This window comes from Rhinopithecus roxellana, chromosome 13 (assembly GCF_007565055.1).
Source record: "Rhinopithecus roxellana isolate Shanxi Qingling chromosome 13, ASM756505v1, whole genome shotgun sequence".
NCBI lineage: Eukaryota > Metazoa > Chordata > Mammalia > Primates > Cercopithecidae > Rhinopithecus > Rhinopithecus roxellana.
In genome coordinates, this window is record NC_044561.1 from 101688550 (window position 1) to 101709778 (window position 21229).

At 50.1% G+C, this 21229-nt stretch overlaps 1 protein-coding gene across 5 annotated transcripts in view; it reads right to left on the minus strand.

Annotated features, from left to right (window-relative positions):
- Positions 1-1618: 1618 nt before the first annotated feature.
- Positions 1619-21229, minus strand: part of LOC104674639 (tyrosine-protein phosphatase non-receptor type substrate 1) — a 46802-nt gene continuing 27191 nt past the window's right edge. For 3 of the 5 annotated variants that reach the window (XM_010379025.2, XM_030913930.1, XM_010379026.2), the window contains exons 4-9: positions 20263-20580; positions 19324-19656; positions 16593-16706; positions 13582-13606; positions 6599-6650; positions 1619-4059 (exon numbers count right to left, since the gene is read on the minus strand). In XM_010379025.2, coding sequence (XP_010377327.2) covers positions 3811-4059; positions 6599-6650; positions 13582-13606; positions 16593-16706; positions 19324-19656; positions 20263-20580 — 1091 coding nt within the window. In that variant the 3' untranslated portion in view covers positions 1619-3810. Of the gene's footprint in view, positions 4060-6598; positions 6651-13581; positions 13607-16084; positions 16278-16592; positions 16707-19323; positions 19657-20262; positions 20581-21229 lie in introns of those variants that run through there. The other 2 variants (XM_010379027.2, XM_030913931.1) reach the window with 2 other exon arrangements.

The following is a 21229-nucleotide window of genomic DNA, read 5'->3' on the forward strand; positions in this document are numbered from 1 at the left end:
CTTGCCTGGACACGCAGTCCATCATCCCCCACCTTCCCAGAGAATGGAAGGCATTTCCCCACCCACTCGGCCTGGATTCATGCCTTGAACACCCCATTCCTGCAAGCAGTGCACATATTTCATGGGTTGCTCCCGGAGGGAGGTGGAAAGCTGAACTCAGGCCACAGGCCAGGAAACTGCTGAGCTGTCTGTTACAGCCAAGGCCCTGGCCTGAGAGAAGGGTGACCTCTCTGAGCCCCGCAGGCAGCTCCTTGTTTCAGGTGGTCTCTGATCACATGGACCAGGCCAAGGGTGTAGGGATGATCCCCAGTGGGCTTGTGGATCTGAGTTCAAGTCTCAACTTGACTAAAGACTCATTGCGTGAGACTGGTCATGTCACATGCACTTCCAGAACCTTATCTTTTGTTCTTTGCAAAATGGGCATAACCAGAGCGATCTGATAGTCATGAGAATTAAATGAGGCAGTAAGTACAGTGTGGGGAAGAAGAGTCAGATTCCCTGGCTTCAAACAGCTCTGCCATGGGACATTGGAGAAATGACTTCTCCGTGTCTCAGTTTCCTCATCTGTAAAGCACAGAGAACAAGAGTTTCTCCCTCATGTGGTAGTTGGGAGAATGAAATGGGTTATAACTGTGAAGCACTTGGCACCACACTTGTCATAGTTGTTATTAGCTATCATAGTGGTTAATTTTGCAGTCAGTGCTCAATACATGATGTACTGATTATTAACCCAGTGGCTAAGCATCAGGCACTGCAGTCATCCAGTTGGAATTGGAGGCTCAGTAACATCGCTCATTAGCTCTGTGACCTTGTATAAGTTCAACCCCCTCTCTGTGTCATCTATAAAATAGTCAGTAACATGATTGCCCTTGAGTCACAAGGTTTAAGAATTCATCAAAGTGTTGACACATAGTAACCACTAAATATTAACATATTTATGCCTTAACTTTATTACATAATTTGCACTAATATCATTAATGATCTAATGGAGGGAGAGAAAGGAAACTAACATTTATTGAGTACCCACTATAAACCAGCACTTGACATCAGTCATCTGGCAAGGATATTACAGGACAAGCATTAGATTTCTGCATTTGGTGGGGAAGGAAAGTGAGGCCCCAGGAGGGGGAGCCAGGTGTCCAAGATCCCATCAGTGGTAAGAGGCCACGAGACTCAGCTATGCAGGGTCAGGGCAGGAAGGAAAGACACAAGCCTCAGTGATGGCCTGCCCAGTGCCAAGCATGGGCTCAGTGCTCCCAACCTCCTTGAATCCGCACAGTCACCCTGGCAGGGACTATTCCTGCCCCACTGTGCAGACGTGGGGCCCAAGTCTCAAAGAGGTGCTGTTTGAATTCCCACAGCTACAAAGCAGCAGAGCCGAGATCCAAACTCAGTTGTCTGTATGGAATTTTATCTCAACCTTACACTGGCTCCTTCTGAGCCAGGGGAAACCAAAATCGTATGTCTCTAAAACCTAAGTGAGGAGCTCAAATACTGTAGGTTGTTTCCAAACCCTGGGGTCCATTCAATCCTCTTCCAGGCCTTGGCAGGAGGGCGGGCAGCCCCCGAGGTGGCCCCAGGACACACTCACAAAGACAAGAATACTGAACACCGGAAGGACTCATTATTACCCAGAAATCTTTATTACAAAAATATTTTGCAAGCCAAAAAGTTTAAGTTGCAACTATATACAAAATGGGGCCTGTTTCCTTCCCAGCAGTCTTAAAATAAACTCCTGAAACCATGCTCCTTCCGCAGGGCTGGTTTGACCTCTTCCTTTTCCTGGGGTTCAATACACAAGGTATGTGGAATCTCCAGGTTGCCAGGCTAAAGCTAAAGCTATACATCTTCCTTGGCCTTATTCCCTTATTTCCCCCTCCAAGAATTAAAATAAAATAAAATGAAAATGGCACCAAGAAAACATTCTTTTAAAATACTGAATGTGTGTGTGTGCATGCGTGTGCACACAATGTGCTATCTCTGGGTAGAAGAGAGGGAAACGAAGGTTTACAAGCCAATCTTTTGGAATTTGGAGCTAGCCCGAGCCAGGTGGCTGGGCCACTGTGGCTCCCAGATGCCACATGGGAGCTCTGGCCAAAGCTGTCCACATGGTCTGTTGGCTCAGCTAATTCCTGGATGTCATCATTGAAATCACCAAGTGACCAGGCCCCAGAGAGCTGGGTCTGTGCTGAGCTCCTGCAGTTCCACCTGTAGGACCTCCAGGAATGGGCAGGATGGCTCAGCTTCTCACTTTTACAGCCTGAGCCAGAAATCCCTTGGGCATCCCAAGGCCAGGAGTCATGAACATTAACATCTCAACTCTTAAGAGTTATAGTGAAGACTGAATACTGGTCACCCCTCTGGCCAACCTTCTGGGACAGAGTGGGAATCAGCCTGAGCTTCACAGCTGTGCTGCCCCCTGGCTGTCTTCAATTTATTCCAGTTTGATCCCAGTAGGATTTGAGCGCAGAAATGGAAGATTTCTTCTTCAAGGATCAGCTCGGAAAACCAGGATGGGGGCGGACACTAAAGGGGTAGGATAGACGGCCAGGGCCACTATCCCTACCCTTTACTATGTATTCCTAAAGTGCTTATGAGAGGTGGTGGGGAGGGGTGTCATCTTCACTATCCCCACTTTACGGATGAGCAGACTGAGGCGTTAGGTCTCCACAAGACTGCACTGTCAAGAGGCAGCCCTCAGCAGGCTGGACTTACCACGGCGGGGTCACAGAAGGCTGCACTACCAGCCGCATGGCTCGGCTGAGAACTTGGCCAAGTCAGTCCCAGTCAGAAGGCTAAGTGTCTCCAGGGAGCAGCTGACCTGATCCTTCTTGCCCGTTCTTGGGGTTCTGGGACTTGGAGGAACTCAGTCTTTGCTGTAAGAAAATCCCTCCAGGACAACAAACTGTTAAACCTCAGACTTCACGAGACCCAACCATGGACTTCAACACATGACAGACAGCCAAGATCACGTTGCTGTTGTTTTAAGAAAAAAACAAAACAAAACACCACAGATCAAGTTTTCTAACACCTCAGTTTCAAGATTGCACGTTTTACATTTCTCAGTAATTTACAGGCGTCCACAGCGAGATGTTGCTTAGTGCTAGCTGGAGGGGCAAGCTCAGGTCTAGAAGGGAGAGATGGGTCTGGGTGGAGCAACGCAGTTGGGCCCCAGGGAGTCTTGGAGAGACCCAAGGAAGTGGAGGGTTTTGTCTCCAGTCCTTTGGGAGGGGTCCTCTCCTCCTCCAGGACTCATGGCTCTTTAGCCTAGGGATGGGGGAGGCCAGGACTGTTGGCAGCAACCTCATCAAGTCTGGATATGGGTTCCAGAGTTTTTTTTTCCAGCTCTTCCATGGAAGGGGCAGTTTGATCTAAAGCGGAATCTTCCCCCCTTAAGCCCCAGTTGGGTGGTGGTGGTGGTGGTGGTGGTCAGGGGGCCACCCTGGAAGCTCAGGCTTCGGAGCATGGGGGAGGCAGTCAAGGGTCTTCGAGACCCATGTGGTGATGGACGGAGGCACAAGAGTTCTTGGACCCCAGGCAGTTCTGGCCACTTCCCAGGTCGGTTCCTGGCTGGTTTGGCACCATCAGCCTCCAGGTGTGTGGCAATGTGGGGGGAGGGGGCCGTGGCTGCCCAGGAAGTGCTGGAGAGCCAAGGAGGGGTGGGGAGAGAAGAGCCACCCTGGCCCCTGGGTCCCAGAGCCTGCACCGCCCCAGCCCTCTGGGAACTGGGTTGGCTGTGCTCATCACGGCGGCTCCCTGTGGGACAAGAAAGCACGTGGAGATGGGTGCTAGAGCAAACCACGGTCCCATTCACTTCCTTGGGACCTGGACGCTGGCATACTCTGAGAAGGATGGCTCGGGCTTGGGGGCCGGCTGCTTGGGGGTTCGGTTGAGGTGGACCATGTCCAGGTCAGCGTAGGTGAGGGTGTCCTCCGATGCGGGCTGCGGGCTGGTCTGAATGCTGGCATACTCTGTGTGGTTGTTGGGCTCCGCGGCCCGGGGAGCAGGCTTCTTCCCCTTGGGCAGGTTCAGGTCTGCATATGTGATATCATTTGTGTCCTGGATTTAAAATACCCAAAGAGAAAGTCATGAGAAGGTCATTCTAGAGGCCTTGGCCCACTCAAACTAAATACCAAGTCTGGATGCTTCTGTGTCCTCTCGGCCCACACTGGCTCAGCCATAAGTCATGTTCCCCTCATCTCCTGCCAACGTTACTTGCCTCCAGCCTTGCCCCTTCCCATCTGCCCTCCTCCTCACCCTGCCTGAAGGGTCTTTCTGACCCACACAGTGTGGTCCCCTCACAACCCCGCCTCAGTGTCACCTCCTCCCGCTCCTGCCTCCTCCCAGCCTGAACCACCTGCAGTCTTTGCCCATTTCTCATGTTCCTCCCTCTGCCGAGGGTGTCTGTCCTGCTTCTCCTTGTAACAAATCCCAATCCACCCTGTAAATTTCAGATGAAGCATGGCTCATCCTAAGACCCTTCCTGGCCCTCCCCTCTCCTGGCAGGGTCCAGGTTCCTCCTTTGTGCTTCCTCAGCCCATAGTTTGTTTTCCATCACAGGACCCACCACCCAGGACCGTGTCTGTTTGGGGGCCTGAGTAGGTGCTGATGGTGATGTGTGTGGGGACATTCATTAATGTATGCATTTATTCCACAAATATTCACTGGGCATTTGTTATGATTCAGAAACCAGGGCTGGCACAGAAGAAGTCTGATTCATACTGAATGAATAGGATGGCAATAATTTCAGCTTCACTCAGGACAAAGCTGGAGACAGGGAGACAGAGAACAGGGGCAGTATAAGAATGAGATCGCCAGTTAGCAAAGCAGGAAACGTTCTGGAGTCAGAAAGCCTGGGTTTGAATCCTGGTTCTAGCTCAGGGATTTTGAGCAATTCACTTAACCTCTCTGGGTCTCAGTTTCTCCACCTGTAAAGAGGGGATGATAACAGGGTCTACTGCCGGGCTGCTGTGAGAATGGAATGAGATTATCCAGGTAAAGCATTTAGAAAAGAGCCTGGTACACACTGAGCATCTGTCTTCAATAAATGTTCGCAATCATTAACCACTTAGCAAACTTGGATACCTCCCATGTGCTAATCCTATCAACCTGCCACTGCCGCCTCAAAATTGCCCATCATGAATGATAAACTTTGCTCCCTCTGTGACTGGCCCCTGTGTGACAGAACAGAATAAAGGTACCACCAACCGGCACACCTCCTAGTTGGTGCATGGTAGTGGCCGATTTCAGTTCTCAGGGCTTACAAGCAGCACACAACCACACAGATCACCCATCCACTCTTACCACAACCTACTTGGGAAGAATTATCTATTCCACTTTACAGCTGAAGACACTGAGACCAAGGGAGGTTAAATAAAGTGGACAAAGTTGTCCAGCTGGCAAAGAACCAAAGTGTGTTGGACTCTGCGGCTGTGCTCTTAGCACACAGCTCCTGTCCTGAGCCCTGCGTGCTCTCATTTACTTCTGTCTGGGAAATCCACATTGATAGCATGCGACTCCCTCCCTGGCCAGGGCTAGCACCTGGCACTGGAATCGCAGGCACTCTGCCAGCTGGGCCGTGACTGTCTGGCTGTCCAGTGCGCGGCACATAGTGGGTGCCCGGTAAGTCTCTGCTGATGGGAATTTCGTGCAGGTGTCCATGACCCGTTTTTCCACCATCATTTTTTTCCCCCAGAAGATTCCAGGAGGAAGTCCAGAAGTAGAATGACAGGGGAGAAGGTCTCCCTCTCTCATGACTGGAAATGGTTTTGTTTTTCCTAATTACTACCCGAGCTCATGTCCAGGGCTGCCGGGGGACCCCATGGGTCACAAGGGCAGGGCCAAGGCATTTTGGTCTACAAATGCTGTGCCTTTCACCAGCCCGACAACAGATTACATCTAAAAAGATGACAACTGCCTTGGAAATGTCAAGGACAGCTGGCGCACTCTCGTTCCGGGTTCAGAGCAGGACCTGTCTTGTTACAAGATGCTGAGGAGCCCTCTGCCTTCAAGGTCTGACAGCGTCAGCCGGTGATAAGCAGGGCTAGGTTTCTCAGAAACCATGTTGCCTGCAAAATCATCTCAGCAATGTTGACCAGAAACCTCCAGCTTGAACGAGTGTGCCCTTGCATGAGGTAATTAATGACATGGGGTCTTTCCATCAGCAAAGGCGGGAGAGGCCCTGGCAGGCTGGGCTGTGCAGTTACAGCATAGAAAAGCCTGGCTGTGAGGAGGAGTGGGCAGTGAGCTGGGAGTGGCGCTCCTGGTAGAGGGACGGGCCTGGGCAAATGCACAGAGGTGGGAAGGCACAATCCACACTAAGGGAGCTGCAGCCTGACTCCAGGGCACCATTTTCATAGGACGGATTGTGAATGGTGCCCCTGGGGAGTTGTGCAATGGATAGCACTGAGTCAGGAGGCTACAACAGCCACTGTTGGCTGCAGCAGAGAGAAGGAATATGCATAGGACATGGGTAAAGCTAGGAATGTAAGATCCTCCACCCTCCACCCCACAGGGAGTCTTAATTTAGAACCAGATCTGCAATTCCGGTTGATGTGAAGCAACCACGCCACGGAGTTTCCCAGGAAGGGCATCTCACCAAGGATTGTACCTGGGTTATTTCTCTGGCATTCTTCTCGGGCTCATGCAACCTAAAAAGGAAAGAGACACACAGATAAAAATACCCTCACTATCTAAAGTGCTCATGCAAATTGGTAAGAATAACATTTAGGCTCCACTTTCTATATGGGTTGAAGACGTGGATGAAGGACTCATAACAGAAATACAACTGCACATCAAATGTTTGGACAAAGGGGTCAATCTCACTAAAAAGGAATTGTAAACAATGCACTATCATTTTTTTTTAACCTACTCTATTGGCAAGGATCTTTAAAAATTATAATACTTGGTGCTGGGGAAGCTATGGTGAAATGAACTGGAGCTTGCATACGTCACTGGTGGGAGAGGCAAACCAGTACAATCCTTTTGGGAAGCAGCTGGCAAAATCAAGAGCTTGGAAGATGTCCTCATCCTTTTGACTCATAATTGCACTTTTTTTGGGGGGAATTCAAAATATAGAAAAAGCTTTCAACACAAAGGCATTTGTCAAGGGCGGGATGGGGGAGGAGGTTTATATCTTAGGGTTCTGCCAATTGGGACTGGTTAGGGAAATTAGGATAAATCCACAGATAAAGATTTAAAAGGTTTATGAGGAGGTTTTTTTTTAAGTTACAAATGCTTACATTAAAATGATAAGTGAAAAAGGAAAATTCTCTGTGGAATTATCTCAATTATGAAAAATGTGTGGATAACACTGGAAGGAAACATAGCAAAATGCAAACTGCAGTGGTCTTTGCATGGTATTTTTTTTCTCCTTTTTAGTTTCCCATATTCTCCAAATGTTCTGTATTATAAACATCTATGTATCATCATTAAAGAAAGAAAAGAAAAAGACCAAGATGTCCAAGTTAATCAAAGAAGTTGTTCGTGCACTTGCTTCTATAATTGGAGGCCACGGCTTGACTCACTGGAGGGTCACAGTCAAGGTGATGAGCATACCAGAGCCACTGGCTTGGCAGAAGTTGTGTAAATTCTCAAGCCGGCAACCCCGGGGATGTTAGCATGGATAATGTCAGAAATGAGCAGTGGGGCTTGGCAGCAGGGTTATTAATGGATTTGGCATGAGTGCTTGGCTCCGAAAGCAGTTCTGAGACATGACAAGCCCCACGTGGCCACAGAAACAACCCTCCAGGAGCAGGGCCATGTCCGCTGGGGAAGATCACACAGATCTGTCCCCACCCTACTGGCCTCCAGCCTTCCTGGAGCTCCCCACTGGCTGGTTGGTTCAAGTCCAACTCATCACCCTGCTCAGAGTCCCACGTAGCCTGGTGTGCTGCCTCCAGGCTAATTCACTGCCCTGTCCTCATGTACCCACTCATCTACCCACCAAATATTTCAGGGGGGGTGCATTTGATGTTATGTACTTCATGCTTCAATAGCAGCATGAAGGACCCCCTTGATCATTTTTCTTCTTGGCTAACTTTCGTGTCTCCTTCAAGACTCAACTATGGTGTCACCTTGTGATGGCTCTGCTGACAGTGCTGGGCTAGCTGGGCTGCCCCTCCGTGACAATCTCAGATCTCCTGTCTATCTGCATATCTGGTTTCTATTGCTGTCTGCCTGCCTGCCATGCTTCCTCACCACATGTGCTCAAAAACAGTGACTTGGAATGAATGCCAGTCAGGCTGCCCCAGGGCCTTTGCATGCTTTGTGCTGCTGCCTCTTCATCTGCTTCAATCCTTTTCTTCCTTCAGATGCTATTTTAAACAGTCTTGTCTTGGAGAAATCTTAACTGAACCCCCAAACTCCATTCTCAAAACACGGTGTTCTTCTCTTTCAAAGCAATTTCAGACTACAACCAATTACCCATTTCCCCAGATTTGTCTCTTCCCTAGATTTTCCTATTTCAGTGAATAGCTCTACCATTGCTCATCTTGTGCTCAGGCTGGAGAAGTAGGAGTCAGCCCTGATTCTTCTCTCTCTTCCTTTACAGCTCTCATCTAATCCAACCTAGGGCTGGTCGGCTCCACCTCCAAAATATCCATCAAAGCCAGTCACCCCATCCTCTCCACCATCCTAACTCCCCTGATTCCTGAAGAACCTCCTCCTTGATCTCCCCACCTCTATTCCTGCTTCCCTGCCCTCCATTCTCCCTATCTCAAATGCATAAGTGATGTCATGTTACTTTTCTGCTCAGAATGCTCAAGCCCTCTAAAACCACTCCAAGGTGGTCAAGTGATACCAGCTCCAAGGCTCAGCCTGGCCGACTGCTCTAGACTCCATCCCTCTCCTGCCTCTGCTCCGCTCCAGCTCCTCTGGCCTCCTCTGCGCTCTGTGCATGCATCTGACTGCTGCTGTCTCAGGGTCTTGGCACTGGCTGTTCCCTCTGATTGGTGTAGTCTTGTCCCAGATATTCCCATGGCTGGAGCCTCCTCATCCTTCTAAATGTCACCTTGCAGATAAGCCCTCCCTGCTCGCCCAAGACCCTACCTCCTTGATCTGCTCTGTCCCTTACCTGGCTTCATTGTATTTAGTCAGCAGCTGCACCACATCCTTTAACTTTCCAGCTTGTCTGGTAACCTGTCTCCTCAGCGGACCATCAGTTTCACACAGGGAGGAACTGGGCCAGTCTCATTCACTGCTAAAGCCCCAGCACCAAGAACTGGGCCAGTCTCATTCACTGCTGAAGCCCCAGCACTAAGAACTGGGCTGGCACATCATCAGCAGTCCATATGTATTGGTTGAATGAATGAATGAATGAGTGAATGAGTGAATGAATGAATCTTTCTCACTGGCTCTTAAGTGCTATGAGACCAGGGGTGGGCCTTTTCTCCTTCCCTTTGCAACTCCCAGCTCAAGGCTTGGCACTGAGTTAGGCTCAGTCCAGATGAATAAATGAAAGACTCAGGGAAGCCCTAAATATTCCAAGAATAAATGCAGTGAATGTCTGACAAGTGAATAAATGGCTGATCGAATGAACCCTAGTGCCCAATTAAGGGAGCAGAGAGACACGTTTTTCTCTCGTCTGAGCTGGGGAAGATTACAGACAATGTTCTGTCTGTACATTCCTAACCCAGGGAGTTAGAGAGAGCCAATCCCTCCACCAGCCCTGCAACCTGAAGAACCCTTTGAGCTCAAAGTGGCAGCCTCCCCGCTTGCAGCCTCCCTGAGGTGCTCGGCTGTTACTCACACCAACGTCCTCTGGAAAGTGTCTGATCGCAGCAAGCCAAAGCCGAAGCCGGCTGCGGCATGGGAAACCACCATTAGCACTCACTAGCTATTGCTTTGGTTTAGAGAGATGAAAGGGAGCAAGTGATCTCATGGCTCCCTTGGTAGGCTCACGCTGGAAAAATAAAAAACAGGCAGAAAACGGTTGGTTTCTCTGGGGAAGAAGAAATAGACAGCAAGAAGCATGGGAACAGTCATGAAGGCACCAGCTTTCGTGCAAGAGATGTCAAGGCTGAAGTCATCATTCTGGTGCTTCCTAGCCGCAGGACCTCGGGAATGTCATGACTTCTCTGGGCCTCAGTTTCCTCAACCATAGAATAGGGAACAATAAGAACCTGATAGAACAGGGGTTCTCAAAGTGTGGCTTGGGAAGAACAGCATCAGTACCACCTGAGAACTTGTGGAAATAGAGATTCTCCATCAGGGACTTTGAAGGTGGGGCCCAGTAAGCTGTGTTTTAACAAGTCTTTTGGGGATTCCACAACACACTCAAGTTTGAAAAACACTGTTCTATAAAATTGGGATAGTGATAAATCATAGGGTTTTTGCAAGAATTAAAGTCACAATTGGGCTAATATACATAAAGGCATAGACAGTGCCAGGAGCACAATAAGTGCTCAATAAATGGTAGCTGCTAATGATGCCATTATTATTGACAATGTCCTATTCTTCCAGAAACTCATTGTCTAATCGGGGAGGTAAGACAAGTAAAAAATCATGACAACAGGGCGGGGCGCAGGGGCTCACGCCTGTAATTCCAGCACTTTGGAAGGCCGAGGTGGGTGGATCACCTGAGGTCGGGAGTTCAAGATCAGCCTGACCAACAAGGAGAAATCCCGTCTCTATTAAAAATACAAAATTAGCTGGGTGTGGTGGTGCATGCCTATAATCCCAGCTACTCAGGAGGCTGAGGCAGGAGAATCATCTGAACCCAGGAAGCAGAGGTTGCAGTGAGCCGAGATTGTACCATTGCACTCCAGCCTGGGCAACAAGAGCAAAACTCTGTCTCAAAAAAAAAAAAAATAAAATAATAATAACAACAAAAACAAAAAAGAGAGATCCTTCTAGATGGGGCTGTGTAGTCACTGGGAAGCAGTATTTTAGGGATTCAGAGAAGGCAGAGTGGGAAGTGCTACAGTGGTTTAGGATGGCATTCATTCACTCATTCATTCATCCACTCACTCATTCATCCATTCATTCATTCACTCACTCATCCATTCATTCACTCATTCATTCATTCATTCATTCACTCATTCATTCATTCATTTGTTCATTTGTTCATTCAATAAACCTTTACTAAGCACCTATCCCATTCCAGGCACGGTGCCAAGTTTAGCAGTTATTTGCAGTGAACCTCAGGGACATGAGCCCTGGCTTCCAGGAGTGGGTTATGAAATGGGACAGGTGCAGAGACACCTTGAACACACCGGGGTGTCCATGCTGGGGCACGAGGAAGGTTCACAGGAAGCCCCCCAACTCTGGAGGATGTCATGCCCTTGCTGACCTCAGGAGGAGCAGGAGGTGACCAGGTGACAGGAGGGGTTCCACTCTAGCTACCATATTGCATAACTCCAGGAGGTGCCATTCACAGAGCCCACTGTGCCTGCCACCCCTGGAGCTGGGGAACCCTGGGTAGTGCATGAGCAGGGGCAGGGAGCACACCTCAGCAGACAGGGCAGTGTGCAAGCGGGAGGAGGAGAGTGAGGGCCCAGCCTGTGGGGGAGGGGAGGAGCACAGTGTGGTTGAGCCGTGAAATGTGAGGACAGGGGGTAGAAGGAAGTGAAACTGTTCAAGGCAACTGGACCACAAGGGGCCCAGGAGCCTCAGGGAGGCATCTGGACTTTATCTGGAGGGACAGGGAGAGCCACTGAAGGTTTTTTTTGGCAAATGATAGAAATGAGTCTTGCCCTTGGAAGAGTGTCCTAGGTGTGGGAGTGTGACAGGCATAAGCATGACAATAGGAAAACACATGTGCCCGGAAGGCAGTGGAGAGCCTAGTTTTGCTGGAGAGGTGGCTCTGCTTGTTCGGGGGAGGAGAAGGCCAGAAGGTTGGGCAGGGCTCAGACCAGGAGGGCCCCTGTGGAGATCAGAGCAAGAGGCAAGGCTTTAGTCCAAGAGTACCTTGGACTCACACTGCTGGGCAGGAGCGGGGCACTCGATGCTTCCCAGAGCCTTCTCTGGCAGAAGAGCTGCTCCTGCTATATGCAACTGCTTTGCCTGGTATTTGCCCCATCACTCCACCCATCACCTGCACCCCTCAACTCAGGATACAGCACTCTATTGCCCCTAACCTTGAGGTGGTCCTTAACCCTACAGTCAATCTATCAGCAAGTCCTCCTGGGTCTACCTTCAAAATATATCTAGAATCTGAGCATTTCTCAGCCTATCCCACCACTTTGGTCCAGTTCACCATCTTTTCCTGCCTGGACCAGGACCGCTATGGTCACCTACACACGCTCACCTCCTATAGCATGGGCTCCACATGTAGCCAGGTGACACTTTTAAAACAAAAGTCAGATCATGTCCATCCTGTGGTTCTTCATCCCACTGGGGATAAAATCCCGAGTCCTTCTAACACCCACAGGCCCCACTCCAGATCATCATTTCCTATTCTGTAATTCTGGAACCCAGAAAGCTCTAAACAATCGAAAGACTGGCACTATGCAGTTGCTGGCAAAACCTGGTCTGAACCAACACAAAGCTATTTATAGCTTTATTTATCACCCTTAGCACGGATGTCTACATGGTTCTATGCAGATAGGTTCACATGGCAGATTACGGTGTGCTGCCTCTGCTCTGCTGGGGATGAAGATCAGAGGCCTTCCAAAAAGCCGATAAAGGCTTCTCACAAAATGGTTCATAACAGCTCTTGCTACAGGGGCATCTGCGAAGGACAAGATGCGTCTTCCTGACCTCATCTTCCTCCTCTCCTTCCCTCTGGCCTAGCACACAGGCCTCCTCTCTGGCCCAGCATGCTCCTCTCCATCGTAGTTCACTAATTTCAGGCACCCGCTTGCATCCCCTTTTCAGAGGCAGTCCCTTCCTCTGCCTAAGACAGCCCCCCACCATTCACCTCCATCCCCTTGCAGGGTAGGAGTTGTCGCCACCTGATATGACACCATGAATCACTTTATTTCTGCGTTTATGCCTGTTTCTCTCGCCGGCGTCTGAGCCCCATGAAAGCCTGGGCTGATTCTTGTTTACTGCTGTATCACCAGCTGGTCCTGAGCAGGGCTGGCACACAGTAGGGACTCAAGTCACTAAAAATGTGAATCAACAAACTAAAGTGCCATCGGTGACGTAACGTCACCGCCTGAGCCTCTGACCAGGCTGTGAGTTTGCAGAGGGCACAGATTCTATCTGACTCATCCCAGCATTCCAGGGCCTCAGCATGCCAAGGTACTCAATAAATATTTACTAAACAAAGGAAAGAGTAAAGTATACAACTTGGATCTGGGAGGATGCATCCGGTGGCGTGTGCAGGATGTCTGTGAGGACAGAAAGCCCGGGAGGTCTCTGCCCCAGTCCACGTGGAATTAGACAAAGGTCTCATTGTCTGGGGAGAGCAGGCAAGAAATCAGCGCCTGTGTGCACCACAAAAAAAAAAAAACCCTCATTTGGGACAATAATTAAAAACAGCATGACCCAGTGCAAAGAGATTACAGACGAGAGAAAGAGACATGTTGACCAACACATCGGTGAGGTCAGTGGACATGGATTATGCTTTATAGTCTGGGGGGCTGTGAAACAACCAAATAATAACTGCAAGAGGATCTGGACCAATGATGTACTTACCTTGTAGAGGAAGTGGAGCCCTGGGCTGAAAGACAAAAGACACAAAAGCCCGTTGTTTAACTAGAAGCACAGTTTTCTTATGTAACTACTTTCTGGCGAAAGGTTTGCCTCCAGGGACATGGAGAGGAAATACTGTAATCACATCCTTGGAACCACAGGAGACCCCTGTGCCCACCCAGTGGGCATCCTCTTCCACCAAGGAAGCCTGTGAGGGAGTAAGCTAGATGGTCCTGCTTTTCCACTTGCGGAAGCTGCCAGGGGTCCAAAAGCAGTCTTCAGCCTGGGAGGGGACAACCGCCCTACCTCTGTCTGGGTCTCACCTCCGTTCAACCACAAACCTCAGTGGAGACCCTCCAGTAAGCCTAGTCCCATTCAGTGCCCTTCGTGGCTTGAAAACAGATTCTAGCAGGGCTGCAAATCGGGGATCAAGGGTGAACCCCGGGTCTGCTACCATTCACTCACTGTGTGACCCTGGGTGGATCACTTCCTGTCTCTGAGCTTCTATAACTTGCAGGGTTGGGCTGAGCATCCATTTATTTGCATGCCACCACTTTCGAAAAAAAGGATCTTGGAAGGAAAGAAAGTGTCCATCTGGTTTAGAGGTTTTAAACCTGTGATATGGCGTAACCCACAGAGAAGCCTCCAGGGTTCAGCAGCCATTTGACTCCCATTTTGCTGTAAAATTGTAATTAAAAGCAACATGCACACCCAAATGCACTCTGCACCGCACTTTAATAGCCTGGAGCCTGCCACAGTGCAAGAATTCTTGCTGCCGGGTTAACGCTTGGTGCCTGGGCAGGTCCTGGATCTTCAGGTGAGGAGTACCTCAGTTGGAAGCTCTGCTCAGCACTGAACGTCTGAGTGGAGGCTGACAGGTTGCAAAGTGCTGGACACAAGTCATCTCTGGGAATCCAGTGACAGGACACCAGTCACCCCCCTTTTACACCAGAGACTAGGTGACTCCTCAGGGTCACACAGCTGGGAAGTGGTTGAGTTGAAATCAGGACATTTCACTGTGGGCATTGAGAGGCTGGGCAGACCCCTCCAGGGCCTAATGAGGGAGATGGGGGGTCTAGTTATGGTGGAGGGAGGTAGCGTGCAGGGTGGTCCTAGACATGGTCCTTGGGTTTAAATTCTGGCCCCACCACCTCCTGGCTGTGAGGCCCTGAACAAGTTTTATAACTTTCCCACGCCTCAGTCTCCTCATCTGTAAAGTGGGGTTAGTAATGTTACCCATGAGGTCTGTGGTGAAGACTGACTGTGTTACTACAGGGAAAGCCCTGTGAGCAGTGCCTGGCACATTGGAATTGCTGGGGGATACTAGCCGTCCCTGTCACTGGAGCCTGTGTTTGAGAGCTACGCTTTGCACACAGACCCAATACTTGGGCTGGGTGCCCTTTACCAGAGCTGCAGCTCTGCAAACTCCATTCCTCCTCTGCAACACCTAAGCCCACAGTAATGAGCTCACACGTGTCAGGAGCCTGGCAAGCTGCCTGGGGCTGAGACTCAGAAAGGATAGCCAGGATTTCACTATCGGCTGCTGCGAATGCTTCATCCCATGGGATGGGTTGTCACCTTTGGTGGGGAAGAGACCTGCTTCCCCACCCAAGGAGGAGTCCTCCCTGTGTGGGGCTCTCCAGGAACTCTAGGGAACCCATTGGGTAGGCGTCTTGGTGGGACATCTTGCAGATTCTGGAGAAGCAGGGCCTGACTCCAACCCTCCCAGACAGGAGCATGAGGCTTGGCCAGTATCTCAGAGCCAGCCCAGGAGGGAGGGAAACCTGGGAGGTAGAGGTGAAAGAGCTCCCGAAGGGATGTGTGATTAGTGTACAGTGTGCCCATCCAAGCTCAGCTATGCCAGGCCACAGAAAGGCAGCTCGGGACAGCACTTGTCCCTTTGGAGGTGGTGGGTCACAACCAGCATTTTAAACAGAAATAAGAATATGACAAAAAAGAAAGTATCAGTTTTAATTTTATATACAAAGGGTGTGTGTATATGTTGGGTTGAGATGTGAAATGTATTTCTATCTCTTGTAATAAAAAAAGGTTGCATAAATACCAGCTTAAAATTGTCTTCTACAAGAGTGGGAAAAAGAACATGTATTTATGGCGATCCTAGAATGTGTCAGACCCGTTATTTCACATGGGCTTATTTGGATCTTGTAACTTCTCCAAGACAGGCATTGCTAAACCCATTTTACAGATGGGGAAACTGAGGCTTCTAGTGGCCAAATTGCTTAGAGGATACAACCAGGGTCTGGAACCCTGGTTTGTCTGACTTCATAGTCAGAGGCCCTGCCACAGCAACAACCAACCCTCCCAACAACCAACACACACACACAGACATAAGACACACATAACACATGCACACGAACAAGGGGAAGCTGTGCCCTGGGTTTGACCCTGTGCCCTCCTGCTGTGCAGTCAAAGACTATGCACCTTGCCCTGTGAGGGGGCTTTCTAGGGAGGTGGCTCATAGTTCCGGGCTCACATACAATATGGGTAATACTCAGGGCTAACATTTATTGAGCACTTGTGTGCCAGGTTACTTCCCTAACAGTTTCCAAGCAATCACTTGTTAAGTCCTCCCAATCAAATGGTGGCGCTGTTATCTCCATTCTCTCTGGCCTCCTGTCCAGGGGCTGGTCATGTAACCTAGATTTATACCAGGAAAGCAGAAGTCTGCCGGGAGGCTCCTGGGAAAGACAATGTCCTCCCTGAGACAGGTAAGAAGAGTCCCTGCCTCCCCTCTTCCCAGGTTGGCAGCTCCCTTGCTCAGTAGTGGCCCCTTGAGGACATGGGGCCTGGGGCAGTGATGAGCATCTTATAACCATGAGGAAGAAGCCAGACTCTAACGTGGTGAGGCCACCGCCCCAGCCCCAGCACCACTACCTCTGGACTTCTTGCTACTGGCAGAAGATGATGTCCTTAACCCAAAACACCTAATGGCGTCTCCCTCTGAGGACAGTCCAGGGACAAACCCTTAGGGAGGAAGAGGGGAATGCACCCACCTTTCTTCTGTCTGATTCGGACGAGGTAGAGGGCTGCCATCAGTAGGGCCACCAGCAAGGTGCACACCACGCCCACCACAATATAGATGTTCCGTTCATTAGTTCCAGTATTCTCTAGGGACCACATGGAATAGAGGCTTCACGTATGCAGATTAAAAACAGAGAAAACCAAACCCACCACAGCATTTCACCACTAAGCAGGTATCATTAGCTGAGAACATCTGGCTGGGCCTTCGCAGATGTCTCGAGTCACATGGGCACACTCACGGGTCTGTACACACTTGCCCACGAGGCTCATCCATGAACAGCACAAAAACCATACTGAGGTGCCAGGGGGGAATATATTTGCCGCTGACAGCTACACAGGAACCCCTGCTGCAGGATACAGGCAGAAATCTCACTCTTGAGGAACAGAAACGTTCCTTCTCATCTGGAGTGAACCACAGAGCGGTCACGAGGGTACCCCAGATCCACTGGAAACTGAATCAGCAGCTGGAAGAAGGGGCAGTGTGGCTACCAGGGTCTGCACAGCTCAGGGGCTCACCACTGATCTGTGCCCGGCACCTGGGCCATCACACTGGGCTCACGAGTTAGCACAGGGGCTCTGAAGCAGGACTCTTGAAATGACAATGGAGGCTTGGCTGCCCAGGGCACAGGTAAGGGGGTCATAGACTAGAACACAGTGGTTCATCAGGAGCAGGGCTCTAAGCCACAGAAAAGTGCTTTCAAATCAATGCCACTAAGTAGCTGTGTGACCCTGGGCAAGTCAGTTAAACTGCCCTCCAAACCCTGGCTGGTGCTTCTGTTACTGGGGCCAACGGTCATCTCTACCTCATTGGCTAAGTAAGGATTATATAACCAACCAACCAACCAACCAACCCACCAACCAGCTAACCAACTAACTCTTTCATCCTGTTTCACTCAAAAAGCATTTATTGAGTGCCTACTGTGGCCAGGCCCTGAAGCTACAATGCAGAGCAAGATAATCATGGCCCCTACCACCTGAGACTCAGAGCTGAGGGGTCATGAAGCTCATCCCCTTCAACACAGCTACGAGCAAGTGGAGGCCCAGAGAGGCACTGACTCGTCCAAGGTCACACAGCAAGTCTGTGACACAGCTGGCATGGAAAGCCACACATCTTGTCTCCCGATATCCTATACATCCTAGGAAAACCTGGCACTGGCCGATGCCCTACACGTCCCATGAAAACCCAGCATTGGCTGATGCCCTACACGTCCTATGAAAACGCAGCATTAGCCGATGCCCTACACGTCCTATGAAAACCCAGCATTAGCCGATGCCCTACACGTCCTATGAAAACCCAGCATTAGCCGATGCCCTACACGTCCTATGAAAACCTGGCATTGGCCGATGCCCTACACGTCCCATGAAAACCCGGCATTGGCTGATGCCCTACATGTCCTATGAAAACCCAGCATTAGCCGATACCCTACACGTCCTATGAAAACCCGGCATTGGCTGATGTCATCCTATGAAAACCTGGCATTGGCCGATGCCCTACACGTCCTACGAAAACCCGGCATTGGCCGATGTCCTACACGTCCTATGAAAACCCAGCATTGGCCGATGCCCTACACGTCCTATGAAAACCCAGCATTGGCCGATGCCCTACACGTCCTATGAAAACCCGGCATTGGCCGATGCCCTACACGTCCTATGAAAACCCGGCATTGGCCGATGCCCTACACGTCCTATGAAAACCCGGCATTGGCCGATGCCCTACACGTCCTATGAAAACCCGGCATTGGCCGATGCCCTACACGTCCTATGAAAACCCGGCATTGGCTGATGTCCTACACGTCCTATGAAAACCTGGCATTGGCTGATGTCCTACACGTCCTGTGAAAACCCGGCATTGGTGAAACCAAAGGGTCACTTTGACACAGCCCCAAGGCTCTCTTTTAGAGCTTCCCTAAAGGGTGCATGAAGGACAGAAATGGCTTCTATTACTAATCCATTCAAGGGTTCTACTATGTACAGGGCATCAGCCACATTGATAACAGGTGATGAAATATTCCATGGCTGCATTGAAATGCCAACCAGGTGCCACCATTTGAAAACAGAAGAGATGTACACCAACACCACGTTGCAGGGGCTGAGAAAATGATACCTTGACACCCTCACACTCTCTCAGGGGAGTGACAGCATTATCTCCTCCTTACATGAGTATGCCCTTTGGCCTAAAGTGTTCCTTGGGCAATCACACAGAAATAGTCACATGTGGGATGGAACATGTACAAGGATGTTCACTGAAGCACTGACTGTACGTGAGACAAGCTGCAAACACCCTGAATGACTCCACCCTGGCTTCCAGTGGGGCAGGCTCCCAGTGGCAGCCAGGCAGATGAGGCAGAGGCTAGAAAGAATAGGGAAGAGGGGCTGGGCCAGTGAGGAATGGGGAGCGTGACAACTATCAGGTGAAGAAGGCAAGATGCAGGATGCCATGAACAGATGGGGCCTCTCTCTCCCTCTTTCCTCCTGTGATATAAATCTATGTCAAAAGATCTATCAAAATGTACATAAACCCTTACCAGTGGTGACTCTTGGAGTGTGGGATTTGGGGAAATGGAGCTGACATTAAAATCCTACTTTATATTTATAGACTTCTAGATTATTCTATAATAAGCAGGAATTACTACTTTTAACATTTAAAAAACCCACAAAACTAAAAGTTTAAAAGAGCTGGGTCAGCTGAAATAGAGGCCTCACCAGCGGCGGTATTTGAGCCCTGCTCCTTCCGGTGGGCTGAGACCTTCAGGGAAAAGCTTTTGTTCACCGCTGGCTGCCCATCATGCTCCACCTGGCAGGTGAGCTTCACATCATCCCTATGGGCAGATACATTCACCAGGAGCCAGCTCGTCCAGTTATAGGTGCCATCCTTGTTCTCTGGAGGGCTTGAGGCCATTTCTGTCCGGGACACGTTTCCGTTCTCCAACCAGGTCAGCTGTAGTCTCTGGGGGTAGAACTTCGTCACCTGGCAGGTGACATTCGCCTGGTTCTCTGCCCTCATGGGCTGTTGAGCAACCTCCAAGAAGGGTGGAACTGAAACAGCACAGGGCAGAAGCTGTGACCTTGTGGCACAGACAGATCACAGGGAGGGCTCCATAACGTAGCTCCCACCACCACAGTGAGGGCGTCACCAGGACAGTGCTAGGCAGGCAGCACGTGCTCAGACATTGAGGGTGCTCTTTGCATATGAATGAAATTACTAAGTACAATGCCCAGCACACAGTAGGTGCTCAAGGACTGGTAGCTCCTACTAGGCTAAGAATGGGTGAAATCTATAAGCACCACCCCTGGCATGCAGTTGGAATGTTACAACCGTAGCAAAATAAAGAAAACCACCAAGCACGTAGAGGCTTGGCTCATAGCAGGTGCTCATTCATTGTAGCTCATTAAAAGTTATTGGTGGAATAAATGAAACTGCTAGCGCAGTCCTTGGCACCTGGTGGGTGGTCACCTAGCCACTGCCATTAAAATGTTAGTAAGTGACCGGCACATCTAGGGGCATGGGAGGTGGGCAGTTAGGAATTTAGGTTCTAGGCATTTCAAGCCCTGGAGCAAAAGTAGAGTTGGATGGGTGGAGGGTGGTGGGGAACGGGCTTGGCAGCCAGGTGTGGGCTTGGGCTGGGTTTGAGGGTCTTCTACCTCGGATGGCCTCAGACAAGTTGGCAGTCCCACGAAGAGGGTCCCCCTGCAAGGTGACGTGGGCCACCTCGCAGATGACTTGAGAGTGAACGTCCCCGCGGGTAAGCACCACCCTGGCTGTGCTGCGGATGCTGTAGGACACGCTCTCTCCTGCGGGGTCCACGTTGGTCTGGAAGTCTGAGAGCTCATTCCCATTTTTGAACCATTTCAGGGTGATGTCTTTGGGAGAGAAGCCGTGGGACTCGCAGGTGAAGCTCACTGTGTGCTCAGCTGTGGCCCTCGCTGTGGGGCCCGATACCACAGGGGCAGAGGGTTTGGCTACAAAAGGAGCATCGATAAACAGGAGACATGACTGAGATGACCATCACTAACGATAAGCGTTTGACACGTTAAGAACCTTCCGAGATATTATTTTTTACCCTTCCAATAATGTGGAAGGATTAATGAGGGCAGTGTCCTTATTCTCATTTTACAGAGCAGGATGCAAAGGTTGGGAGAGGTGAGGACCCATATGAGGTCAGACAGTGTAGGGGCAGGGCCCAGAGGGAAGTCCAGGCCTGAGTTCAAACTTCTCCACTCCACACAGGGTGATTTCCACCAATTTGGGCACAGGATCAAAATTAACGATCCATCTCATCCTTGGTATTAACTCTTGCTACCCTGCCCCCCTGGAAACAGTGCCAACCCCAGAGAGAGCATTTATACAGGTCAGTACAGGGAGTAAGTAGCAAAGTGGCACCACCCTGACAGCTGGAACCAGGCTGCTCAGCCCATGAGAGGGGCGGCCTGGCACACTCAGCTCCTTGTCTATAAAATGGGACAGCAGCATTTCTCCTTCCTGGGATGCAGCGAGGATTAAATGAGGCAACAGAAGCAGTTTTGCTTTGGATAAACAGAAGATGTTTCACAAAAATAAGCAAAAACAGATCTAACTTTAACCCAGACTTTATTCATATCCAGAGCTCTC